This window comes from Colletotrichum jinshuiense, chromosome 5 (genome assembly GCF_051148585.1).
Source record: "Colletotrichum jinshuiense chromosome 5, complete sequence".
Taxonomy (NCBI): domain Eukaryota; kingdom Fungi; phylum Ascomycota; class Sordariomycetes; order Glomerellales; family Glomerellaceae; genus Colletotrichum; species Colletotrichum jinshuiense.
In genome coordinates this window covers 889,388-915,470 of record NC_139312.1, presented here as the reverse complement: position 1 = coordinate 915,470, position 26,083 = coordinate 889,388, and the positions used below count along the sequence as shown (strand labels likewise).

The 26,083-nt window shown below is 54.0% G+C and overlaps 9 protein-coding genes across 9 annotated transcripts; 4 read left to right on the top strand and 5 right to left on the bottom strand.

The window, feature by feature from the left end:
• Window positions 1–402: 402 nt before the first annotated feature.
• Window positions 403–2,865, top strand: EsH8_V_000249 (uncharacterized protein; the record flags this gene model as incomplete). Its single annotated transcript, XM_083272765.1, has 1 exon — window positions 403–2,865. One exon carries the CDS (start codon window positions 403–405, stop codon window positions 2,863–2,865), a length of 2,463 nt encoding a protein of 820 aa, XP_083125480.1.
• A 491-nt stretch (window positions 2,866–3,356) lies between these two features.
• EsH8_V_000248 (acyl-CoA N-acyltransferase) lies at window positions 3,357–4,129 on the bottom strand (the record flags this gene model as incomplete). The annotated part of the gene is made up of 2 exons (XM_083272764.1): window positions 3,357–3,721; window positions 3,817–4,129. 2 exons carry the CDS (start codon window positions 4,127–4,129, stop codon window positions 3,357–3,359), a joined length of 678 nt encoding a protein of 225 aa, XP_083125479.1.
• Window positions 4,130–5,787: 1,658 nt separating this feature from the next.
• EsH8_V_000247 (SDR family NAD(P)-dependent oxidoreductase) lies at window positions 5,788–6,704 on the top strand (the record flags this gene model as incomplete). Its single annotated transcript, XM_083272763.1, has 2 exons — window positions 5,788–5,839; window positions 5,902–6,704. The coding sequence occupies 2 exons, from the start codon at window positions 5,788–5,790 to the stop codon at window positions 6,702–6,704; spliced, it is 855 nt and encodes a 284-aa protein (XP_083125478.1).
• Window positions 6,705–7,140: 436 nt separating this feature from the next.
• Window positions 7,141–7,674, top strand: EsH8_V_000246 (Yae1 family protein; the record flags this gene model as incomplete). The annotated part of the gene is made up of 1 exon (XM_083272762.1): window positions 7,141–7,674. One exon carries the CDS (start codon window positions 7,141–7,143, stop codon window positions 7,672–7,674), a length of 534 nt encoding a protein of 177 aa, XP_083125477.1.
• A 242-nt stretch (window positions 7,675–7,916) lies between these two features.
• Window positions 7,917–8,731, bottom strand: EsH8_V_000245 (uncharacterized protein; the record flags this gene model as incomplete). Its single annotated transcript, XM_083272761.1, has 3 exons — window positions 7,917–7,941; window positions 8,008–8,525; window positions 8,675–8,731. The coding sequence occupies 3 exons, from the start codon at window positions 8,729–8,731 to the stop codon at window positions 7,917–7,919; spliced, it is 600 nt and encodes a 199-aa protein (XP_083125476.1).
• A 468-nt stretch (window positions 8,732–9,199) lies between these two features.
• On the bottom strand, window positions 9,200–10,097 carry EsH8_V_000244 (thioredoxin peroxidase DOT5; the record flags this gene model as incomplete). The annotated part of the gene is made up of 2 exons (XM_083272760.1): window positions 9,200–9,657; window positions 9,737–10,097. The coding sequence occupies 2 exons, from the start codon at window positions 10,095–10,097 to the stop codon at window positions 9,200–9,202; spliced, it is 819 nt and encodes a 272-aa protein (XP_083125475.1).
• Window positions 10,098–14,997: 4,900 nt separating this feature from the next.
• EsH8_V_000243 (mitochondrial carrier domain-containing protein) lies at window positions 14,998–16,407 on the bottom strand (the record flags this gene model as incomplete). The annotated part of the gene is made up of 2 exons (XM_083272759.1): window positions 14,998–15,800; window positions 15,870–16,407. The coding sequence occupies 2 exons, from the start codon at window positions 16,405–16,407 to the stop codon at window positions 14,998–15,000; spliced, it is 1,341 nt and encodes a 446-aa protein (XP_083125474.1).
• A 1,513-nt stretch (window positions 16,408–17,920) lies between these two features.
• Window positions 17,921–18,462, top strand: EsH8_V_000242 (ubiquinol--cytochrome-c reductase subunit 7; the record flags this gene model as incomplete). Its single annotated transcript, XM_083272758.1, has 3 exons — window positions 17,921–18,045; window positions 18,128–18,290; window positions 18,364–18,462. 3 exons carry the CDS (start codon window positions 17,921–17,923, stop codon window positions 18,460–18,462), a joined length of 387 nt encoding a protein of 128 aa, XP_083125473.1.
• Window positions 18,463–21,763: 3,301 nt separating this feature from the next.
• On the bottom strand, window positions 21,764–23,241 carry EsH8_V_000241 (Anp1-domain-containing protein; the record flags this gene model as incomplete). The annotated part of the gene is made up of 5 exons (XM_083272757.1): window positions 21,764–21,912; window positions 21,964–22,098; window positions 22,150–22,278; window positions 22,335–22,963; window positions 23,069–23,241. The coding sequence occupies 5 exons, from the start codon at window positions 23,239–23,241 to the stop codon at window positions 21,764–21,766; spliced, it is 1,215 nt and encodes a 404-aa protein (XP_083125472.1).
• Between the last annotated feature and the right edge of the window lie 2,842 nt (window positions 23,242–26,083).

Below are 26,083 nucleotides of genomic sequence, written 5' to 3'. Positions count from 1 at the left end.
TCCCCTTTTGTCAAGTGATGAACTGTGGTTCGACGGGTAGGCATTGGACGCCATAAGGCTACGCGAACGGGAGCTGGCAAGGTTCGCTAACGGACAACATGAGCCATGCATGGGATTGGAGGATGGGGGAGGATTGAGTCAACGGAGTTTAGCCCAGCCCAGCCCAGCTTGTCAAATGCCATATGATCCCACACTTCTTCATCTACCATGTGCCGCCGTGCCGCGATTTCTTGCGTTCCTTACCCTAGCTTATTCTCTCAAACTATCCATTGTCGCTCAATTCCACCAAGCATACCAGCTCACCAGATTGTTGGCTGGTATCACGGACCTATTCGCACCCAGCAACTACATCATCCGCAACCCCTCAATCCTTAGCCTTGCATAAACATCAACTCACTACGAATGGCCATGCGACAGACAGACCTCGACGAGGTGCCCCCTCCGCCCTACTCCGAGACTGATATATACTCAAACCCCTCCTCAAATTCGCCACACGTCCCATCTCACCATGGCGACGACGTCGCCTCGCGCGGCTCATCACACGCTTCATCTCACAGCGAAGTCATTTTCACCCCGCCTTTGACACCCCGCACCAGCGGCAGCGGCGCGCCCCTTCACCACGACTCAAATGCCAGCCTCAACCTCTCTAACCACTCGCAAGCTGCGTCCCAAGCACCGTCCTCGGCTTATTCGGACTTCGCGGCCACATACTTCGAGTCCAGGCCTGCGCCAGCCCTCTCACCGCGAGATCAAATCGTTCACGGCCTCACCGTAACTCCGACCTCGACGCCAGATGATATTCCCTACCCCCCAACGTGGGCCGCCCGCGACATCACACAGCAAGACTGGGCGACCTTTACAAATTGCCTGATCCCGCACCATGCCGCCGCACGGAATGAAGCCGTCATCAGCCGCAAACTACAGGCCGAAGAAGACGCCATCGCGACCGCGGCTGCCGAGTCGACCGGTAGCAGCAATAAAAGCAGCAGCCACGCTTCAGCGCAGCTGGACCAGATCCGCTCCGATCCGGATACGGACCCCGCGGCCGCTGCCGCCACCGCTGCCGCCGCTGCTGTCTCGGGTCGTAGGAGGGAGGATGCGGACGCTGTCATTGCGCAGTGGAATGACGGATTCTTCCGTCCGAGGGGCGTGGTCCTCAGGCTTAACCCCGATGTAGAGGACCTGCGCATGCCGGGCGCCTGGGACCGGTCGTTCGATAGGAACCCAGAAAGCCGTGCAGTCGCCGAGGGAGGAAGCGGCGGCCCTACTCCCGTGCCGTTCCCCGTACGTGCCCACGCCCCAGGACCGGCGCCAGCAGCACAACCCCAGACTGGTTCCCAAGAGTCTCGGAGCTGGAGCTTCGGGGGCATCACCGTCACGACAGAGGGTATCTCGATCGGAGACCGCATCGTAGCAGACGGCAACGGCATCCGGGTGGGGAACCTCATCGCGGATGAGAACGGGATAAGATTCGGAAGCAACACCACGCCGCGGTCACAACCTCACTACGTCGGCCCGAACTGGGCCCCTCCGCCTCCACATCCAGCTCCTAATCCGGGGCCTGGACCAATATACGGGCCCGGTCACTTCCCTCAAGCACCTCATTCTCAGCCGGCACCACACCCGGGGCCTCACGAACACCCCTTCTTTCAAGGCGCCCACGGCGGCGGAGCTCGCGGTCGCCGAACCAGCCGACGTCCCTCCGATCAACGCTCCCTTTCGGCTTCCTCCTCTGCCTCCTCGAGCTCATCCACCTCCTCGGCCTCCTCGGTCGGCTCACTACCAGACTATGAGGAACTCTACCCCTCCCAGCTACCTATTTACAAGCAGCGGATAACAGCCTGGCTTTCGCACCCCGATCAGCCCGTAACGAAGGCCGATATAACACAGCTCCGTGAGGAAATTCGCTCTGCGCACGCAGCAGCGACCGAGCAGAGAAATTCGGGCAACCCAGGTGCCGCCGCCGCTACAGCACGCACAGCCGAGGAAGAAAAGGCGTTGAAGACAGCGCTCAAAGCCCTGACGCAGGAGTGGCGCAAGCTCAAGCGCCAGCAGCGGGCGGTACGCAAAGAAAAGCGACGGGAGAGGCGCGCAAGACGAAAGGAGGAGCGGAGAGAACGGCGTGAGCAGAGGAGGGAAAGCAAGAGGGAGAAGAGAGGAACGAGAAGAGAACAGAGGGAGATTAGGAGAGGTGCCGGTGGTTCAAGCGGGGATCAACATCACGGCTCCGGCCCGACCCCGTCCCCCTGGGGGGTCCCGTTCCCGTTTATGCCACCGCCAGGTGTGCATGTCCCGCCGCCACCTGTGATGCATGCTCATCCGCAACCGAGCGTCCCTGTCCCTAATAGCATTCACTGGGGCCCGGGTCCCGGTAGAGGGTTTGGACAAGGTGGGTTCCCGGCTGCCTGGGGCCGGGGGCTCGGAAGGGGCTGGGGCCGCGGTTTTGGGGCCGCTCGTGGGTTCAACCGAGGAAGCGAACCGTTCAATAGCGGGCTTCCAGGTGCGTGGCCAACTGAAGGCGATGGGACCCCTGACGCCGCGACGACGCAGGCGGCGCCTTCGTCACAGGATCTGTTCCGCGCCGTCGAAGAAATGGAACGGGATATTGCCCTGAAGGTCGAGGAACTGGACAGAGTAAGGAACGAGATCAGGGACAGTAATCCAGGAAGGGGCAGATGTGGCGGCAGTCGTGGTCGTGGCCGTGACGGCTGCAGCAGGGGCGAGAGGAGCGACCCAACCGCGCAGCGACTAGAAGAGGAGATTGATGCTTTATCACAAAACGTGGAGAAGCTCAAGGTCGAGGCGGATGCTGAATTTGCGAGGGAGTTGGCAGCGGAAGATAGGAAAACCGGCGGGGAATGGTAAGACAGTACAATCGGAAATTGGCCAAGTACACATAATGTCTAGAATAATTGGAGGAATTGTTTGCTTCCATATGATACCGCCATGCCTCGTCTATTTTTGGTTACCGTGCTATGATGTGCCGTATCCTATCATGATCTTTTGAGGCTTTTGAACTCCTCTCCGTAAGTTCGTACAGACACGCGCTGCTTTTTCTTTCAACTGTGAGCTCCTTGGTGTCGCTTGCGCTCTTCTCAGAGACTACTCCTGGCTCTTCCAAACGACTCCCGTGGTCCAAAGATACGGACACCCGGCGAGCAATACGAAGCTTCTCCCACCTGCGGTCCACATTGGCAGCCCATCAAATGCCGTCAACACCCTTTTCCCCTTCCATCATCTGCTGCAGTATTTTCAGTGCCCGCTTGGCCGTCTGGTGCGCCGCTCTCAACAGTACTTTCACGTTGCTCACTCTGCTCCAGCCAGCCCCTAGCCGTCTGATACGGAGAGCCAGACCCCTAGTTCTTGCTCTCGTTCTTCTCGACCAGCTCACCGACGCCCAAACCGCGGCCAACCTTGACCTTGCGCTTCTTGTCCGCGGCAGCGGTGGCGTTGGGGTCGCGACCGACGTCACCGGCAGCATCACCCTCGTCGACGGCCTCGCCTTCCTCCTCGCGGTCGCGCTCGTCCTGGATCTGCTCGCGAATGTAGCTCAAGTCGAGCTTCATGCAGAAGGCGTCCTCGCCGTCGGCATAGTACTTGTTCTCGGTCTTTTCCGTCTTGAAGCCTAGAGTGTTGCGGTAGAGGTGAATGGCAGCCTGGTTGGAGACACGGACGTGGAGAGAGACGTATTGGGCGCCAAAGGTCTCGACCATGGCCAATTCTGTAGGTGTCCAGAGTCAGTTATGCGGAAGCTGGAAGTTGGGGGTCCTAGTTGAGAGCACGAGGCCCGATAGACTATGAGGCGGGCAGACATACGACTTTGGCGCATCAGCTTCTCGGCGATACCCAGGCGGCGATGGGTGCGCATAACGCTGATACTGGTGATGTGGCCGTGCTGCACGCCATCGGCAGGCTCCTCCTCCATCTTGGCCAGGACATAGCCGACGATCTTGGGGTAGTCGTAGTTGTTGCGCTTGGGGCGCGAAACATCGACGGCGACATAGCTGAGCTGCGGCCACGATAGGGCGTGGTAGAGGTAGTACTTGAGAAAGTAATTCTCGGGCAGGTTCTCGAGGTTGGCATGCTGTATGAGGGGGAGGTCGGCGGGCTTGAGCAGGCGGATATCCATGGTGGGCGAACGGGCGGATTTCTCGGGGGAGATCGGGTAGGGGGAAAAAGGCTCGAAAGCGACGACGAGGTACGAGGCTGGGTATATAGCTTGACCTGGACTGGCGAGGTGCCCGGTGTGGTGGCTGCGCGCGCAAGGCTGAAAGAGGAGGGGTGTGTGGGTTGGGATTTGGTGGTGAGAGGTACTGGAGAGGGGAGGTAGACTTTTAGACAGACCCTGGTCGTTGGAAGCATGAGGTCGCTGCCGGGACCCCACCACCGCCGCACAAGGCTCCGAGGGTCGCTCAAAACTGCCCCGCCAATTGCGATTTGGAGAGCTTACAGTGAAGCTTCTACAGGTAGTGTACAGTATGTATTTCCACTGGTCCAAGTCCATTTATTGCCAATATGCTCTGTGTATCGGGATCCGGCATTTTCCAACTAACTACTGCTATTCTCTACGAATCAAGCGAATACTTGAACAGAATGGTCTGCCTCCATCAACAACTCATTCGAGCACTTGAACGGGGTTGGTCCTCGTTTTCTGCTAACTGATTGGCTATGCTGCATTTTCCGTTTTGGCAACTCCTAGCACATCACCTGAGTTCTAGCAACAGCGTTGACTAGCTGCTCCCAGTTGAAGGCAAGGCTGGACAACTTCGCCTGAAAAGACATTCCCCTGAAACGGATCCCACAACTACCGAGGTATTTTGTCTTACCCGTTACAGTCACTGGGAAGGTCTCAGTTAAAGCTTCGAACGCTACGCGATAGTATGGTGGTCTCACGTGGGTGTATCGTCAATTTGAGAATGATATCCCCAACTGCAATCTTTCCATAACGTGCAAGGAGACATGGCCCCTGCCTGGCAAACAGCATGTAGTAAGCTGGTAAGGTCGTTATCTACAGTGGCTGGATCTCAGCCAGGACCAAGCCTTGTCAACTTGCCACGTCCTTCTGATGTCTCAATCATACGAGACTTCACTTTTGTCTATCCGTATATTCGCCATCCGTGGCAGCTACGGGTGTATCAAGCGCTCTGCCACACTCGAGAGTATCCCACCGCAATTCCTCAACTAGATGCCCACCACAAACGACGCTCCAGACTCCGAAAGTTCTAGCGCTCCTCGGTGATGGTCCAGAAGGCCGCACAGCACCCCCTGGTCGCATCGAGCCCTGCCCCAGGATTGGCGCGGGAGAATGACGTGGGGGGTCCCATTTCAGCGCCGTCGCCACGGTGTCCACCACCGCGGGGCAATACTCCAGCACATTTGCCTAGCTGTGACACTCAGGAGCTGCGATAGCGGGGTAGTTCTCACCCAGAACACCCGAAGGCTTCTCTCAAGACACCCAGGTCTCCCAGAGTCTGCCACGAGGTCGCGTTCCATTGGCGGCAATCGTCATCTCTCAACAGTATTCTCCGGGTCACGAGAGCTGCTAGACTTGCCAATTCGGGATAATACTTTCCAGGGTTCCAGTTCTCAAGCGGTTGCGTGTGTAGTTATAACACCTAGAGGGCCCCTTCCCTCTTCCTCCTTCCTCGTGCTGTGAACTTTTCTTCCTCCGTGCCCTCTCGCTTTTCATTCCCTCCAAACTGAAAATATAGTTCAATCTGTCTACCTAAGGATTCCCTCTTGAGCGTGTTCAAGCTTAGCAAAGAGTCCACATAGAACAAGCACACAATGGCTCGTTCCCTGGAAGGCAAGCTCGGAATCGTGACCGGCGCCTCTCGAGGTAAGGAAACACCAGTTCCAATAATGAAGATTGTGAACATTACCTAACGACACCCGCTCTAGGCATCGGTGTCGCTATCGCCGAGAACCTCGCCTCAAAGGGCTGCAACCTCATCCTGGGCTACACCTCTGCCTCCTCAAAGTCCTCAGCCGAGCAGCTGGCTAAGGACCTGGAGACTAAGCATAACATCCAGACCCTGCCCGTGCAAGCCGACGTGGGCACCCCCGAGGGGCCCAAGTCCCTCGTCTCAACCGCCAAGGCCCACTTTGAACAGCTCAACGGCGGCAAGTTCCAGATCGACATTCTTATCAACAATGCCGGCGTCGCTCACAACAACCTCCTCCCCGCCGTGACCATCGAGCAATTTGACATCTCCTACCGCGTCAACGTCCTCGGTCCGCTACTGCTCACGCAGGCTGTGCAGCCGTACCTGCCCCAGGACAGAAGCGGCCGCATCGTCAACATGTCCTCCGTCAGCTCCTCGACGGGCTTCCCCGAGCAGAGTGTCTACGGCGGCACAAAGGCCGCCCTTGAGGCCATGACGCGCACCTGGGCCCGCGAGCTCAGCGAGAACGCCACGGTTAATGCCGTGAACCCCGGCCCGGTCCTGACGGAGATGTACGCGGGTAACACGCCCGAGTTCAAGCGCTTCATCAAGGGTTTCATTGAGCATGCGCCGCTCATGAAGGCTCGCAAGGGCATTGACTCGGATGAGCTTGTTGAGGAGGCCGAGGAAGCCGGCGGCCGTCCTGCTTATGTTGGGGAAATTGCTGGTATTGTGGGCATGCTTGTCTCGGCGGAGTCGGCTTGGTGTACAGGCCAGGTTGTCTGCGCCAACGGCGGCATGCTGTTTGGCATGCAGTAGAACGTTATTTGACGATGATGAATGATGAGTATTTTTGTTTCAGGGTATTTGTGAGATAGACTTAAAGAATTCAATGTCAATCCACTTGGATGAGAGCTCCCCCCCTTGTCAATGTTGCTTCGAATTCAAGTTCTTTAATGTGAAAACTAGCTACAGCCATAAAACTAGAATTGTCTTGTTGCATGCTATTTCACAATATGTTGAGTTGAGTCTGGAAGATGGTTATTAGAAATAAAAATAAAACACTAGTAAAAAAGCCGCTGAGTCAAAGTCACATTTTCGCCCCGCTACCATTTCAAATCACCCCTCCACCAGCTTCACCCAACTCTGCACTCATCACACTTACAGTAGGAAAACTTTGAGAAAAGAAGGGAAACACATTAAGAAGGAGAAGGAGAGAAATACCACTACTTTATCACAGCATTCACACATAAATATGGCCTCAGACCCCTTCGACGACGTCCTCACGCTTGAGGACCAGTTCTTCGCCGAGGGTTTCAGACAAGGCACCGAAGACGGCATCCAGGCTGGCAAGATTGAGGGTCGCTCCGTCGGCCTTGCCAAGGGTTATGAAAAGTTCTTTGAGAGCAGCAGGATACACGGCCGCTCCGTCGTGTGGGCCAATAGGCTTTCCTTGCATCAAAAGGGCGCCACACAGCCTTCAAATTCCACCTCTTCATCCGGCACTATTAATCAACAACCACAAGAATCAACGGAAACACCAGAGCAGAAGGCGTTCTCCCTACCACCACTTGCCCCGAATGCGAGACTGGAAAAGAACGTCACCGCGGCCTTTGCGCTGGTCGAGCCCGATACACTGGCCAAGGAGAATAGCGACGACGCCGTCAACGACTTTGATGACAGGCTCAAGAGGGCGCAGGGCAAAGTGAAGCTTATTGAGCGGGCGACAGGCGAGGCCTCTTTCAACGAGTCAGCCGAGCCCAAGGTTGCGGAGGCGAAGGAGATTTGATTAGTTTCTTGGGTTTCGGTACGACATGGGCGGTGTTTGTCAAGGATCCTTGGTTCGATTTAACGAAGGCACGAGAAGAGGCTGAGATGTGCTACGAGTGAAAAGCAAAGACGTAGCAGGCAAAGAGTCCTTTAATATAAAAGCCGAGGATGAGAGTCTCGAGAAAAAAATCAACCGTTTAATGGAATCTAGTGTCCTTCATATTTACATTCGCCCTATCACAGAAACCCCATTCCACTTGCTCATGCAAACGTCCTGCAAGGGTAACTACAACACATCATGTTAGCAACATAATTACCCACAACATCAAAATCACCACACAAGAAAACTTACCCCTCGCCGTAGGACTGCTCCTCGGCGACCTCGTACTTGTGCACATTCCACGCTCCGCTCTTCAGGTCTTGGCCGCTAGGGGTCGGCGGCAGGCCGTTGACGAACAGCGTCTCTTTGCTCGCCTCAACGGCCTTGGCAGCGTTCTTCTCAAGGTAGGGAGCCAGTCCCGTGGCAGCGGCCTCCTCCTTGGTCGCCACGAGCTGCTTCTCGCCGGCCTCGCCGATGAGCTCGACTCTAGGGTTCGCGGCAGAGCCGACGGACAGCAGACCAACGACATCGGCCTGGTTGACGACGCTCAGGGCGGGGTAGTTGCGGCGGGCATCGCGCTTCCAGTACGGGTTATCGGCGATATCACCAGCGGGGAGGGTGACGGGGTCGTCGAAACTGAGGGGGTCGAGGGAACCCGGGGCCGGGTAACGGAAGGTCGGGTTCAAGGGGACACCGGAGGAGCGATTGGGGTCGATGGCGAGGGAGCTGCGGATGCGTTCCCAGATTCCCGTGGACTGGAGGGTGTGTTTCTGGAGGAAGAGAGCATCATATTAGCATCTGGGCCAATGCCGAGAAGCAAGCATTTCATCCGCTTCGCTGGAGATTTGATGATGACGGTTTGCTTGCTTCGTTGCGAGCAAGCAGGATTAACGCCAATTGAGCGCGCATCGAATCGTACCTTGGAAAGCTCCACAAGGCCGCCTGCCGTAGCCTTCGCAATTGCCTTTGAGGCCATCTTGGCGACGTCGTGGACGGTGGGGGGGTAGGGTTGGTGTTCGATTGGCAACGGTTCGATGGACCTGAAGTTGGATGTGAGCGTTCCGCGCCTGGATCATCGAGGGTGCTCCAGTTTCTGGCACGGATAAATAGCCGAGATTTTGCCGGTCGAAGCAATAGCCGTGCTTCAATTTGCAACCGACTTTTAGACAAGGTATCCACTTTACATTCCCTCACAAACCCGCATCATGGCGTTTATTACCTCGTTACTGAGTTGAAGATGACATTCGATGCGCTACGAAGATGTGCATCACGACGGTCTCATTTCAGTTAGAAGAGGAGTTTTTGGGACGGCACGAGACCAACGCCAATCAGTCAATTCCCAGCTACGGGTGCAAAAAAGAAAAAAAAAAGAAAAAAGCGTCCAGTCCCTCCAGCTGTAAACAAAAATTCCACCATATAATATACTTACAAAGCAGCACTATAATTACTCGTCCTTCTTCTCATCCTTCTTCTCGGCCTCATCGGCAGCGTCTTCCTTCTTCTCCTCATCAGTCTTTGACTCGCCATTGGCGGGCTCCTCCTCTTTGGCATCAGCAGATGCGGCTTCGGCAACGCCTTCAGCAGCCGCGTCGACACTGCCGCCCTCAATCAGCGCCGTCACGACCTCGACGGTGCCAGCAGGGCTGCCGGGCTCGGCAATGAGGACCTTGCCTGCCTTATCAACCACAAAGACGCCGCGCTGGGTGCTCTTGGGCGGCTTCTTCAAGCCAATGGCACCGATCAGGGTAGACTTAGGATCGCAGAGGAGCGGGTAGGGCAGCTTCTGCTTGTCCTTGAAGGTGGTATTAGCCTTGGGCGAGTCCGTGGACAGGCCGTAGATGGCGAAGCCGGTCTTGGTAAGCGGCTCGTAAGAGTCCCGGAAGAGACAGGCTTGCTTGGTGCCTGGATACCACGTTCAGGTTAGCACGGTTGCTTCCAAAAAAGAATATTACCAAGCACATGTCGCTGCAGAGACACTCACATCCAGGAGTCGAGGCCTTGGGGTAGGTGAACAAGACAACGCCAGCCTTGCTCTTGTCGACAAGCTCCTTCAGGGTTGTCTTCTCGCCATCGTTGGTCTCGATCTCGCCGCCGAAGCCTTCGAGGTCAACTATCTCGCCCTTAACCGCCTTGACCTTCTTGTCGGAGCCATTGGCAGCGGCGGGCTTCTCAACGGGTTCCTCGATAGCCTTCTCAGCAGGCTTCTCGGCGGCCTTCCCGGCCTTGCCCTTGACAGCGGACTTGGCCTTGGTGGTCGCCTTGGAGACCTTGGACGAGGCCTTCTTGGGAGCCGGAGCTGGAGCCGGCTCGGGGGCTTTGCGCTTGCGGAGCTCGACAGGCATGGTGTCTACGGGCAACGGGAGTAAGATACAAGGATATAAGTGGGATCGCTAAGCAAGTGCGACTTGGACACTGGTGTTGCGCTGATGATGCGATCCAGATGCGATGGGAAAATATGGTGAAAATCCAGTAGATGGGAGGGGGCTACGGGAGTCGAGGGAATATGAGAGGTAAACAGGAGGTTCAAGAGGACGTCCTCGGGAGGAACCAATCACAGGCGGCGATGGCCAGAGCTTCAGCCGGGACCAGGGGGGGCTGATGCGATGCAGATGTCCTGCGGTGCTGCAGCATTTTGCGGTGCGGTTTGCGGGTGCGGGTGCGGGCACCCCAGTCTCAGACTCAGACTAATTATTAAGCTCGGTCGCCGCGAGCAGCAGCACCAGCGGCGGCAACCGTTGCTGTTTCTGTCGTGAGTGGTGCCGTGTCAACGTGTGTGTGCGTGTGGTGCTGCTGTGTGGTTGCTGCTGGTTGCTGGTCGCCGGTGGCTGGTCGATGGCGCTGCTCGGAATCTGCATGTCTGGGTTCCCCCGAATGGGAGGGCAGCGAGCGTAGGTGCGAGCCGGTAGGCCCATCGGTTCGTGCTTTCGTGCTTCGGGTGTTTCCCTGCCGCCCACCCTCCCAACTGCCATTTTCACCTCCACCCCTGGTCTGTCGCAGTAAGCTTTTGGCCATTGCCCGTGCGTTCCTCAACCAACCCCAACCTGGTCTTAGCCTCTGGGAGGGAGCGCACGTTCTGGCACCGCCGGGCTTGTGTGGGGGGGAACACCCACCAGATGGCTGGGCCCAAAGGCCGCCGCGACGTGAGATTGCACAGTTTCGCCCGCTTCACAACCGTCATTGACAGTGCTAACGTCCTTTAACGCTGCCTGCCGTTGCCTTGGGTCTGTCTCCCTTCAATATTTGGATGTCAATGAGTTAGCTATCTCCTTCGCCATCTAATGCTCGCAATTTTTTTGCATTTGGAAACGACTGGAACTTCAGCAATGGGCACCGTCAAAATCCTGTCCTGGTCATCGTGTCTCAGAAACAATGCCGGCTCTCCGCATAAAATTGGATATTTACATATGCACTTGCCTCGGACGCCGATACCGAAACCTCAGCTGTGTGCTGCCTGACTGATCACCGTTGCTATTCATCAATTTTATCTACTTTCTCGTGAGGAAAGGCCATATTGTAGCCAATCAGCCTTACCCCGTTTTTGCTCGCACCACCTTACTTCTGATCATTCGTCTCTTGGCCCCTGCCCACATATGCACTTGACAACAGCTTCAACCGTGTATCAATTCTGGCAATGCAAAGGAGGATAGCGCTGTCTCTGCCATTTTGTATTTCATCTCCTTTGTCTATGGCTTCATTTCTGCTTTGCGGTTGCTTCGCTGCCCATCATCTCTTTTGCCCTGCATTGTTAGGGTCATGTGGCTCATCATCGTCGGCACACTTCAGCAAGAAGGGTTCATCGAGCCGGACTTCCCTTACGCAATTCACCCACAGAAATGAGCCAACGAGGAAGTTTCCTTTCCAGAGTTTAGGGACTTGGATGGCCATGTCTGTCAAAAAGCCGACTTCTCTAAAAAAAAAAAAAATTCATATGACGCCTGTTGCGTAGACAAAACGTCCAGCGCAGAACTCTCTGCGGTAATCAACTCCATGTTCCAATGGTATAAAAAAATACCACGGGTATGGATTTCTTAATTTGCTACTACAAATCATTTGACCAACTCGAGCACCTTCCTTAAAAGTTTCTACTGCGTGGTGAAGGCCGAAAAGCCTTTGCTGAGCTGCACTCTGAGATCAGTCAAGAGACGAAACTCCTGCCCCCCTTGCAAACTTTGAGACTGCGGGTTCAGTGCCCGGGCAGGACTACAGCGACTTGCGGCTACTTCGTCATCCAGCTTTGCGGTATGCTCCGGATTCCGACATTTCTTCTCAATATTTTACGATACTGAAAGACAACGAAGTCATCGTGAGAAGAGTCGCCTAGTAATTACCGCTGCGCTTGAGAGACAGGCATACATTAACGATGATATGGCCCTGTTCGATGAGATGCGGTATGTGCTGCCGTTATACTGCAGTCGTCAACGTGGGATTCCCTTAAACTTGGCTCTGATCAGCACCATAATCTCCAAAACACCGTCTGGGATTTTGCGACAAAAGCCATGGAATATTTTTGGCCCGACAGTCGAGTTAAAAGACTCCGTCGATGTAAGACAGTATCCAGTCCTGGTATACAGCATGAATACCCTCATTCACGACGTGGAGGCCAGTCCACTCTGACTTACACGCCAGCTGAGCTCTGAGGTTGCCTTTAAATATCAACACGCCAGGTTGCGCAACGCCACTACTTATATCTCTCTCTACAGCGGACGACGGGGCACATTCGAGCGTGAATTTCTGCCTAACTATCTGATAGTCCATCAGCCACCGCCCAAGACCCATGAACTTTCGGCAAGAGTAATGGCTTGTCGTCGAGATGGGCTGCGCAGGAGTCCTACACAAGAACCGTCATATACCATTGTCGATACCACACTCACTATAGTGTCAACCAACTGAAGGTCTTGCAGCACCGTCGAGCCCGGACTCACACATCCCCCAGGTATCCGACGGTATCATTTTGAAGGCGACGAGCAATATCCTGCCTCACGATGCGGCAACAGGTACATGCGAGATTCCGGTTTTTCTTCAAATGCTGATCCGGACCTTTAGACTAGACTCCGGTGCTGGTGTATAAGCGACGGTCTTCTGAAGAGATACCGCTAACTTCCATGACTACACCGAGTTCGTCGTGGTCCACTACCGACTTCAACTATAGTCTCCACCTAGGGCATCATCTACAACAATCACACAACGGCAAGATGGCCGAGCGGTCTAAGGCGCTAGCTTCAGGTGCTAGTCTAGTAATAGGCGTGGGTTCGAATCCCACTCTTGTCATACGAAGCTGTCATCAACACCTTCATTTTGTCATTTTTAATGATTTGGGGTTTTGAGCGAGTTGCGAAGAATTCTAGGGATTGCTCGCGATACTGGGGTGTACCTATTGGGCAGGTGTGATGGAAACAATTTTAAGCTTTTTTCGCTTATCCCGCTACTGCATGGACTCTATCGCTCTCCTTGTCTCTCATCTATTTACTTTGCCCGACGTTTTGAATCACATAGATCATGTATAGCTTTAGGTCAAGGGAGTTGAGAATGAATAAATATTTACTCTCAACTCCCTGTAGCAAATGTGCCACCGATTAATTTGCTCGTGCATAAAGAGTTGCTGGTTGGCCCAGAAAACAACCCTCGCAGATCACCGACACTTCAGTTATGCAAGACGAGACTGACCGACCAGACTGCTCCAAACCTGACCAGTTCGCAGCGGTGAGAGTCTGGCGTCCATTCTGTTCTGTAAACCTCCCCGATCCAAAGGTAGCTCCCTATATCTCTATTCCAACGGCAAAGGGAATTTGGTTCCCGCAGTAAGTCGCGGCGTGATCATTGCTATAAACGGCCCATCCTGATGTCAGTCCACTGTGCGATGTGAACGAGGCAATACAGGCGAGCACAGAAACACTGCAACATCATAACCCGACGTCGTGCGAGATGCTTTCCTAGTCACTGCCCACTTCGTCAATTGGATGTAACCTTGGTTTGCCTTTAAACCCGCAATGTTTGGAAGTTCGTCGCATGCTCTAATGCTTACATGCCACTATCGAAACAGCCCCACTAAGCCTATAACCCCCTTAGCTATCGTCTAATGACAATCAGCCCATCCGTCCACATCTCGCCCATGATCCCACCCGCATCACTTACACACTGACACGCTTTACAACAACCACCGCCTTCTTCCCTCTCCCATCTAAAAACACCAATCGTTGGAAGGGGAACAAGACAAAGATGCGCAAGGGAAATTTAACACCAAAGGTAAATCTACAAAACCTACCCACACTGCGGTCTGATTGAACACCTCCTAACCATCACACTCTCAGACGATAACCGCCCCATTGGCGGCTTTCACCATGGCTTGTATCCTATTCGCGTAGGCTTAACCTTACCCGAGACTCACGAGCATTGCTTGGGCATGGAAAGCTGATGCTAGCTTCAAAACAGGTATACCCGCTCATCGATCCGTTCAGCGCGTGACCAAGCCGTATGTCCCCTTCCCCCCCTTGACCCCATCGCATCGCTTCGCTTCTCACGTCTCACCCTAACTTCACGGTTGGCCTCACAACTAACACCAATGAAGAGGCACAGCCACGGCCAGGGTTCAGGCCATGGCCATGGCGACACCAGGCCAGCACCCCCAAATTCCAACTCCTCATAGTGCCGCGCCAATTCATGAGAGGTGGTTAATGGCAGGCGGAAGTTGGGGCTTGCGGACTCACCACCACGGCCATGAGGCCAAGTAAAGTGAAACGTTGAAGCTTTGCGGGTTCATTTTCGTGTTTTTTGCTTTCACGGTTTCTATGTAGTTATACCCCCTCTCTGCATTGCTAGATACCAAGAGAAACATCCCGGTTTGTTTCAGCATCATGTTTAACAACTCCCCAGATACTCCGTGCCAACAAATGTATGCTACAAGAGTGTGCCGCCCCGGAAAAAGTAAACCATGCCTTGCCATGCTCCTTTGGCCACCGGTAGAAAAGAAAAGGCATTCCATGATCTTGGATGCGGGAAAAGAGAGGAACCGGTCGAATACTGTCCCTTGAAGGGACAACAGCCGCAGTGTGCTTATTTCGTGACCTGGATCGAGTTTGTCTATACCTGACGACCAAAGTTAAGGGTATCTGGAAAATTCTGTCCCCGTTTCCTAACCTCAACAGCTCTTTGCTTCCGACATTGCTAAACCGCACATATTGTCTTGATGAGTTCTCCCCTGTCTTATTAACGAAATGCCGTTCTTCGGCCTCTGGTCAGCTGAGATCATGGCTCAGCGGGCGCACCATCCCTTTCCAGCTTTCTCTTGCCTTCGGCCCTGGCGTGGTTCAAATTCTTCATGGCATACTCGTACGTCAGCATCGTCACCGTCGCGGCTGGCACCGCTCGCATCATGTTAGTGCCCATGCCAGCGTAGAAGGCCCTCCATCCCTCCTCTTTGAGGATTGTCCTGAAGGTGCTAGCCACGCCGCGATACTTTGGTGATAATGGCCGCTGCTTCTTCGCTTCCTCTTCGGTCATGTTGGGAGGGACTTTAATCCCCAATCCCTGGAGATACTCGATTCCTCCTACGGGTTTCCTTTGCGTCTGCAGCCTTGTACGGATGACTTCGTGCGGGTAGGTAGCGCTGCTCGCCATAATTTTCGATAGTATCGAAGCGCCCAACACCCCCATCCATTGCGAGTCTTGCGAGTCGCCTTGCGTTGGCTCCCCCATGCCCTGGCCGGTGAACTTCGTCTTCAGGTACTCGTAGGCGGGAAACTGGACTGCCACATGGGTAAGTCCTAGCAGAGCTGGTGTGAGGCCAGAGTAGAATGATAGGACGCCTTCTGATGTATACATCTTGCGCGCCGCATCCAAGGTTGAACGATAATGCCACGAACTGTGCAGCGTCGGCCTGGAAGTTGGGGTGTTGCCCGATTTCGGGAACTGCGAGTAATGCTTGCCAGGGTCATGTGCAACGCTCTGCGACATCAAACGGGTCTTGATGACCCAGATCGGGTTCGTGACAATGGTGCTACTGGCACCGGCTATGATGGATGACCAGAAGTTAATCAGCACGGTATTTTCTGCGGCTCTGGTCAGCAAACATGTCTCTCTTCGACTGCTCAACCTCTGAGCTGCATCCTCTAACATACCATGGCGGTGCTTCAACCAATCCTTGCTCTTATTGTAGACAGTGAACCACACAGCCCAGGTAGGCAAATAACCCAGTACTATGGGGCCGAGTCCCCTGTACATGCCGCGTATGCCCTCTTCCTTCCAGATCACGCCTGCGGTGCCTAGCAGGCCATTGTAGAGCTTCGGATGCCCAACATGTCTCCCTTTGGCAACAGGGTTGAAACCACCCTGTGCTTGCAACTTGGTCTTAATGACGTCGAGCGGGCACGTAACAACGCCCGAGGTAAAGCCTCCCACCGCGCCGGATAGAGCGTTGAACTGGGCGTCGGAGGCGTTGGCAGCCCACCTCTCAAAAGCGGTAATTGTCTCGTTGGCGGGCATCGCAGCGGTGGCTTTCTCTATGGTAGCTATCGCCGCTCGAGCCGGAGCCGCGGCTGGGTAAGCTCGCGAGCTGCTGTAGTTGGGGTAGGTAGAAGTCGGATAAGGCCCATATTCTTGTTCTTCTCGAGAGTGCTGTGCGCTTCGTTGAGCGTTGTGGTGTTCGTCGTGAGACATCCCCTCTCACTGTTGAGCTCGGTCGGGGTTCAGAATGCGGAGGTTAGGCAAGTTCGGTACTGGATTAAAGAGAGGAGCGCCGCAGGGTCCCGGGGTGTGTTCGCTCTCGGGGGTTGCGTGCAAAGCGGTATGTAGGCTGTCGAGGGCCGTTTGAGTCGGTGCAAGTGTTGTATTTTTTCAGATTGGTGCAGTGTCGTTGGTTGTTTGTATCTCTCCCCGTATGTGTCTGTTGTATGATTATCTGACAGTCAGATAGTTGCTGGACCTTCCCAAGTGTCCCGGTATGCGGGGAACGCTCCCACGCCGCCGTGACACTGAGCGACTAGCGGTTATCGCAGCCCATTGGCCTTGCGGGGGTCAGGGAATCTAGCGCGAAGAGTCGAAAACAATTCCTGTGGGCAAGGCGCTCCCGTGCATACGGGATTGGGATGTGAGGGGTGAGGAAGGAGCCGGCGGAGGAGGAGGGCGACGACGAGAGATGGCGGTGGTGGTTGGTCCGGTAAGTGCGCAGTCGGGGGAGTTGGAGATGAGATATTGCGAAAAAGCGCCGAGGTGGAGCGGGACGGAGCACGAGAGCAAAATGATGCGAGCTGTCGGCTGTCTTTTCTGGCAGGACCAGGGTGCCCTTCAGGTGGAGGTAAGAGAAATCCAATGGGCTGGGAAGGAGGTAGGAGGTGTTGGAGCAGTGTGGTGGCCGCTGAAGCCTGAAGGGACCTGCGCGATGACGCTGTGGGGGCAGATGCTTTATTTCCGACTGTCGTGCTGAGACCACCGAAAACTGCTCCCCTCAGGGCGTTGGCTCAGGACCCGGTAGCTGCCGAACTTTTGCGTTTCTTGTTTGCAGCCCTGAAAGATCAGGATGACGCAGGATCTACTGTATCGAATCTCAAGCGAGCCGGCTATGCAATGCTGTGTAATATGAGCATACGTTGGCACTTTGGGTAATTACTAGAACGAAGAGATCGATGCTAGAATTGTCAGGGTTCTTATTCCAGAATGTGTAGCTAGAAGCGACCAACCATCGTTCAGAGGGCTCTGAATCGCAACTCCAAAATGCGCCCAGAAAAAAAGCTTCGAGCTTCCAGACCACAGAAGGAGCTCCACCTCCGCCGGTTCTTTGCGGCTTTTGCCAGGTACAAGCACCACAAAATCCCATTCATCAGCAACAGGGTCCGTGGTTCTATCACGGGCAGGCATCCTGTTGGTAGCTCCAATTACCTCATCGACCCCTCAGGTCCAATCATGAATTCTGCTTTCCTCTTGCATATGGCTCGTGCGTTGATAACACTTGGGGTCAGCCACAATATGTTGCGCCACAAATTAGTTCGGTACATAATGTGGCTGAGACCGGAATCTCAAGGATGGTCACATGACCTGTCATCCCGATCTTTGCGCCTCTCCGGGAAGCTCCACGATTTTCCCATAGAGTCCAACCTCAGGCGATCCGCAAAACCGTACTCCGAGGCATTATATCCAAACCTCTCCTCTCCGCGCCCACCACCCAGCCGCCACAATGACCTCGCTGATCTCCAAGCAAATCGCCGAGGGCATCCTCGCCCGCCCTTTCCTGAAGAGCCTCTTCGTCCCCTTCTCCAACTGGTACGCCAACGCCGCTGGCCACCGCAAGCTTGGCTTGAGGTAAGCAAAACGACGACGCCGCCTCCGACAATTGGCCCCCGAGCGAAACACAATGGCTGATTCTCGGTTTACCCCCTTATAGATTCGACGACCTTCTTGAGGAGGAGAACGATACCGTCCAGAAGGCCCTCAAGCGCCTCTCTCCTAAGGAGTCCTACGACCGCGTCTTCCGCATCCGCCGCGCTGTTCAGCTCTCCTACCAGCACAAGCTCCTGCCCAAGAGCGATTGGACCAAGCCTGAGGAGGTGCGCCTGATCCCCTCGACCCCGAACGATTCAAACGAGAGACGGGAAAGAGGAACTGACCCCTCGATTTTAGGACTACCCCTACCTCGAGCCCATCATCAAGCAGATCCAGGCTGAGGATGCCGAGAGACTGGCCTTCGAGACCATCGAGGTCCAGAAGAAGCACCACTAAACTACTCTGCGGGGGGCAAAGTTTACTGGAGGAGCGCGCGCACGATGCTGTAAAGTATGGGGGACGAGGGAACCGCCTGGCCGGGCGCGCGACAGAAATTTAGACCAGGGGGTAGAATCGAAGGCCGGGCGGTTCGTGTACCGTATGTATAGACCGCGGGGAGTTGCTTGTCTGTCAATTGGAACTCCCTGCTACAGATACAGGTTCCACTGCGCCCGAATAGCACCAATTGATGACCTTTTTTTGCGTTGGGGTATCTACAGTCTCACGGGCCTTGCCCCCGGCTCGGGTTCGCGGAAGCTAGCTGACATTATGCGCCCTCTGACTGGTCAAAACCCCCAGACCCACCATTCGCTGAGCAACATCATGAATAACGACTGCTCGCTGTGAACGACTTCTGTATCGCAACGTCAAACTTGACACCCCGATTTTTGCATTTAACCCCCATCCCCAGCATAGTTCAACTTCTCCGTCGACGGGCCGTATCCAAGCCGGCCTTTAGAGCCAACCCTGTATCCTCTTTCAGTGATGTACGTTCCATTTCATACATAATAAGTCGATGCCGCCAAGTTGATGCTGGGTTTTCTGCATTGCTTTCAACAACAACAACCTGCATGTTGCCATGTAGCCCATGTTCTACACTACGGCTGCACATCAATGAATATTTCTGGGTTTGTGAGATTTCGGGGAGCCAACCAGTTAGGAACCTCCCGGCAGTTATTGAAAGCCCATCGGAAGACACCTGCTGGTCTTGTGTCGAGAAGACTTGTGGGGGACTTCTGCAATTTACGTATTCGTTGAGTTCCCCTTATCGTCTTGTTCTCGGGGCCAAGGATACATGCAGGGTGATTACGTCCTCGGCTCCCTTGTCGGTACCCAGAGATGCCCAAGATGGCTATGGGACTAGCACCTCGACTTAGTGATTCGAGATGCCGCCTTGATAGGTCGCCGTGACATCAATGCCATAAAGGCGTAATTGAATACGAACCCCTTTTCTCGGCCATGTCTTTCTCTCCACACTTGCTTCGTCTATCAATTTAACAAGCTTGTTGAATACTCATGTAGGCGCTTGAGATGTCGTTAGAATGAACGACTTGGCCCTATGAATCGAGGCACTACCCCATATAGGGATATCACTCGATATTGTCGGAGGTTAGGGCTGCGTCATGATTTCCAAAGCAACAGAGTACTTGTAAACCCATTTCCTATATCTGCCCATGTTTGTCATCGTCAGAAATGGATTTTACATACGCATATACTTGTACGACGGACGATAAATGGACAATAAATAACTAGAGAGACGGTTTCAAAACTTAAAACCAACACCGCTTGGTAATGCGCGGCATTGCTATGTCTTATACTGACTGGGAATGATGCCGGAATTCGCAGTGGTATCAACTCTACAGGCATACTATAACTAACCATTTATCAGCCAGTGCATCGTGGCTTGTCATAACATCGTTGGTTCTGCTTCCTTCAACCCTACTATCTCCAAATCTACCCAGGCACGTTGCATAGGCTTCCCAGTGTACAAGTATTTCAAGTATACATCCTGCAGCAAACCAAATTCAACTGCTAAGTATCCGCCTGCCGCAGATACGTCTTGCCTCAAGTGCAGGCTGTGGAATATATCACTGGCAGAATAGGCTACCTGTACTGCGAGATATTCTTCAGATAGACCTTACCACAGGCATTGTGTATGCGGGAAATCACAGCCCTCCTGATAGCTATCCCGCCAGTTGCGCCCGAGGCAAGGCATAGTAGTTCAGCATGACTGTCCGAGTCTCGGTGGAAGGGCTGGTTCTGTCTCACATGCAATGAAAAGAATTTGGAAAGGACGCAACGGCAAGTCAAAGGCAGAGGGCTCTCGACCTAGATTGCCAGATATGGGACGCGTTGATGCGGGTAATGTCAAGGCTAGGTATGGGTATAATTGAGACTGATTGTTCGAGATGGTGATATTGGTTTCCGCGTCGTTGTACACGGCATCCTATTGTGTAGTCCGGCAGCGTCAAGTACGATGGACAATATATATTATGGTGATCTTCCCAATAGGCCGATGCTCTTGCCGGCAACGAAAGAGAAGAAAGGGGCTTTGCGGGCTGGCTCGAAAGCGATACTTGTCTGGAAGGAATGTCTTCGCCCCTCCTGTCCCTGCTTCCATTGTGTTTACTATGAATACGTCCCGATGAGAGAGATGGTTACAGGCGCGTTGCAGGCCGTCAATTGCAACGCAGCCATCATTATCGAGTAGTGCCCGCAGGCTGCTAGTCATTCGAGTATCCCTTGCCGTCCTTCCTATAAAGTCTTTAGGGCAATAAGCAACAATCAACAAAGCAAAATGCTTCCATTGTTACGAGGAAATAATGGCAGTCAGGGACCCCCAGGCATGCAAGGATGCTCTGGGACATGCTCGAGGCAAATGAGTTAACAACGTCGACTTCAAAAGGCTCGATGATTCTTCAAGCGAACTTCGAGGCTGGCATTGATTGAATGTAACGGAAAACAGCTTCAACATTTAAGCCAACGTTAAGCGCCTAGCACTTGGACGATGGCTCCGGACTTGGTAATCTGAAAGTCTGCATGCCCACTAGAAGTTTGACATGTATGCAAACTGCACATGGGTGCAAAGAATACGATGAACAGCTTATGCGAATGGAGACAAATCAAAATGTATAAATTACGCCTCTTTGAACTCCCGAGTTTCCTCATACCCTAGATATCACACCCATACGTCGAGAAAACTTCACCAAGCAAAGCCCCCTGCCTTTACAATGCTGCTTTCATCACCGTCCCAATGTCCGAGGCCGTATAGGGGGGCTTTCCTTCCTATAATGGGCGATACCTTCTCCCCCTATGCTAACAGGTGATATAACCAAATCTATTATTACAGCGAACGTTCAAATGTGGTATGAGTCGCCTGTTCTCCGACAAAAGAGCACCCGTCTTCGTTCCGTTGATTTTGCGTTTCTGGCCAGCCGTGGCAAACAGTCGATATCGAGCCAAGGAGAGGGGATGGGGTTGGGTTGGATATATGGGTGGCAGAAAGTCCAACATGTCAAGACTCAAAGCAGCCGAGATATGCGAACGAGACTTGGGCCTCCCGCTGGTCATCCAAAGCTGAAGAAGCTTCTAGACCAGCATTCGGAAATGCTTCTTCCCGTGAACGCTCCTGGGTGCCGTGTGTATCGTTACGTGGTCATACAGTGCCGTGTTCCGTCAGCCGCATTCCGCGGATTTGCCGGAGAAATATGTCGTACAATCGAAAGGAATAAGGCTATAGACGCAGTCCCGACAGAGATCATGCGTTTCCAGGCTTCTCTTCGGTATCGATATGCCAGACGACGTAGTTGGGCAAACCGACGACTCGGTATCCGGCACGCTTAGCCATCTTGGCAAAGCCTTCCGTCTCAGCCTGGTTCTCGAAGGCGTAGCAGGGAAAGTTGATTCCTGGAAATTGTCAGAGCAAGATTGACAGATCAAGACTAAATGGGAACCAACCAGATCTGTGGACATCACCCTTTACGAGGATGTTGACGCCGCCAATGCCATCGAGATCAAGCTCATCATCCTTATTGTTGCGCCAGTCGCCCTCCTTGGCCATGTATCGGCGGCCGGTGTCGTACTCCTTGTAACCTGTTTTTGTTTGTCAATTTGAGTTATTTGATTAAGAACAGTGCCTCGTACCTTCGGCGAGAACGACGTCCTTGTCCAAGGATGCTGCCAGTCTGCGACCCTTGTCAGACTCAACCCAAGAGTTGTAGTCAAAACGTCCCTCGATATCACGGCCATCACGGTATCGGTGGAACCAAATATCTGTGAGACTATATTAGTATATATCCATCTCGCGATAGCATGGCATGTGCACTTACTCGGCACGAGAATATCGGTGTCGTGAGCAATAAAGTCCTCAAGGATCTTCTTCGGGCTATCCACAATGTCGACATCGCGCCAGTAGATCCAAGAATGCTCGGGCTTCATGGCAGCAGAGAGGAGGTAGTTACGAGCGCGGCCCATGGCCTTTCTTCGGGGACCCTGGGCCTTAAATGAGTGGCGCTCCTCAACGCTCTGGCTGAGCTCGAAGCCAAAGTCTTTCTCAACAACCATGGCGCTGTTGAAGGGAATCTTGTCAGGGCGGCGCTGAATACGGTCCAGCTCGGAAGCGAGGACAGCAAGTGTATCATCCTTGGAGTCGCCAACAAGGAAGGCAAGGTCGATCAGGTGGTGGGGGTAGGTCAGCTCGGCGATCAACTCGAAGTACTTGGATAGGTAGGGGGCGGCGTCCTTGAGAGGGGTGAGAATCAGAACGCGCTCCTCGTTGGTGACAGCCTTGCGTGTCGACTTGATGGGGTTGAGGTCGACGTGTTGGATGGAGGTATGGTTAATCTCCAAGGGCTCGTGGTGATTGAAGATGACGGGGGTCTGAAGGTGGCCGGCCCACGAAGCTTGCTCATTGAGAGACATCTCCATGGGGGGTTTCGCGGGGCCCCAGCAGTAGAAGCTGTGCAGCGCTATGTGTTAGCAACATGTCGTTTCTGCAGCGCATCGCCATAAAAATGTCGCGCCCCCCTAACGAGCGCAACTTGCCAAGCCTATGATCACATACCTCTGCATTTCAGTAGCTGATGAGCGGATGCCACGCCATAGTAGCAGGAAGAGGCCGGTAAGGGCGATGAGAAGTAGGAAGCGCGTCTTGGTCAGGAAGACCCATATCGCTCTCGTGGGCGGTAGTCTGGACTGGGCAGACTTCCAGTTGATGCCGCCTTTGGGGAGAAGCATGGCTCCTTTGGAATGGATGGGTGGCCCTGGGACACCACCCTAGGATGCGTCTCTGCAAAGAAGAAGAGCGATGGGGAAGCGACGGTCCGGTACGACGAGCGTCCAAAATCGCAGCGTCGTAGACGTGACGGTGTCGTCAAAGTCGTCTTCAACAATCGCAGTCGCGCAAGGTTGCTGGGCGTATCGCTAGAGCCGGCGGCGGGTGGTAGGTCGCGCAGAAGCAAGTGACACGAGCCTCCCAAAGATGAGTCCGAGTCGACAGTTGAAGGCGGAGAAAGGAGGTGATTGATTGGGCGGTTTCGTGTCGTCCGATAGATGGCAGTCGTGGCAGCACACGCTCAGAAGGATGTGGGCCAAGGCTGACGAAAGCCAACTCTCGATTGAATTGATAAGGGTTGGGAGGTCAGCGTCGGGGTTCCGCGGTTCTTGCGACTGGGCGGTTCGCGCTCAAGGGTTGGGTGAGTACGGGTTTGGTGTCTCTTCCGACCTCGGGTTGTCTTTGGAAGCGCGTTGGTTTCGGCCAGAGTTTTTGTCAAGAACAGGAACGAGGGACGTTCGGGTAAGCCCAGCAGGAAGGGGAAGGAATTGAGAAAGGAGCCACGCCAAAGGCCCCGAAAAAAAAAGGGTCAATCGGGAGGACAGGACTGGTGTGGGAGGCTTGGATAGGCTTGGATGGAAGGAGGTAAGGTACATGCAAGTACGCGGTACTATAGCAGACGCAGGCAGGCACAGGACACCTTGAACAAAGGTTGGGACGCAGGATGTCCCTCGCCTCACACGCCAGGCAGGCAGCGAACACTTGAGGAAGCTCGTCTGGGCCACAGAACTCACTGCCCAGTCAGGTACTTCAGTGACCTTGGAGCGGACACAAAGAAGCTGCAACCCGCGGTTCGGTGGTGGAATAATACGAAGAATGGGCCAATGACATGGCTTCAAAAAGTTTAATCAGGCTAGCAAAGTCCCGTCTGGTAACTGTTGCTCTCAGCACGCGAGATTGCCGGAACCGCCAAGCGCTTCTGGACTCAGGAGAGACTGTGCCGCAACCTGCAACCTAAGTGTACTTGTCCTCTTTTTTTCCTGCTTCGGGTGGGGATATTTCGTTGCCTACAATGCGACCATGGCATTCAACAGACGGCATTTCTCTTCCAGTTCACCACTGCCAAACCAAGATCAACATACTGCGACGTCGATTTGGAAGCGTGCACCCCCTCCTTTCTCACAATCACCATCACTCAGCCAAAAAAGGAACACATCCGGATTGCCCACATCATGGGGGAGGGAAGCAGTTTGTAAATGGAAATCGCCTGGATGACATGAACGCCCGCCAAGGGAGTGGTTATCTCACGGAAAGCAGAAAAACCTGCAGGCCTACCCCAGTGTGCTCCAGGGGGGGCCCGGGCGGAGGTGCCCCCAAGAGGTCAAGGCATCGCCATCTCGCCCTGGACCTGGAGGATCTGGATGGCTGTGTAGTAATGCACCCAGATCGAAGACGAACGGGGAGAGGAGAGTCTCCGGCCATCCCTTCACAGCCAGAATTTGAAAGAAAGACAATGAACTCGACGAATATCGTCATGTGCCGACTAGAGCTGATGACTCGACGACGACCGCCTTCGTTTCATCTGTCAAAGACTTCATTCTCTCCCATACCCTTTCGTCGATGGTGCCGTGGCATTCCCCTCATGGCGCATTGCTCCACCCATGCTTTTCCCAATATCCGATGTCACGGCACCACATTCCATCGCAGGTAGCGATTCCCCGACGCTGTATGGGCCAAAGCCTGGGCTGGACCGTTGGCGCATCTCGATTCGTCCAACCGTTTTTCGCGTCCATGACAAGGCACATTTGATAGGGGGGATGTTCAAGCTCCTCGTGCAGCGGCACTACGGTGCAAGACATTTCGCCTAGAGTTTCTTCGACAACACAATGACCTAATAGAATTCCAGCCTGCTTCTCTGAGCAGAGTCTCAGAAAAAGCACGGTGCGGGAAGGGGGGGAGAGAGATGGAGAGGGGGTGGAGAGACAAGGGTTGTGGTAAATCTCCAACCCGTCACATCCACTATCCCACACATTTCACTCGTGCACGCACGCGATTACCACACCGAGCGAGGATGGTGGAATAACTGGAGATATTTGGCACTGTAAACCATCGGGTCTCCAATGTCCTCACCCTACTTCGTACCCTCTCCCGCTCTGCGCGCGACTTTGACTTCACGGACAGCGGGAGGGACAATGCTTTTCCCACATAATGTGACCTCTCGTTAGATGGAGCAAACAAGTCGTCGTCATCCGCCATCATCAGGGCATAACGAGGAGCCATTCCCCCACATTTCCGTGCTCCTGTGTCCGTACATCCTTCTCGTCCGGCATTTAACAGCCGGATTCCGAACATGAGAGGAGGAAGTTGATGATGAGAAGAGAAAGATGTTGGCTGACAGTCTGACAGGGCGAGGGAAACTCGATCATCCAACTCTCCGCTCCACAAGGTTGGGCTGTTGGTCGTGTGCAGCAATGCACAATCGGAACTGCCTGCTGCCAATGGCTGCCGTGGCAGAGACCCAGTTATGCCCACGGCACCGCCGAATCACAGATTCAACATCGATCGACTATCCTTAAATATAGCAACCTGCCAACATTAAAAATGTGGGAGTTCTCCATCTTGTGGCTCCTCCCTAAACAGGGAAACTTGAAGTACCATACATGCTTTTGACAGCCAGACTCGCGCCTTACTTTCAAGCATATACTATGGCCGATGATTGCTATTTGGCGCTGGCTCAAGGACGCGTGAGGACCCGCCAATTGAGTTACCGTCACGCAGGGCTCTTCTCATTTAAAGGACGCCTGA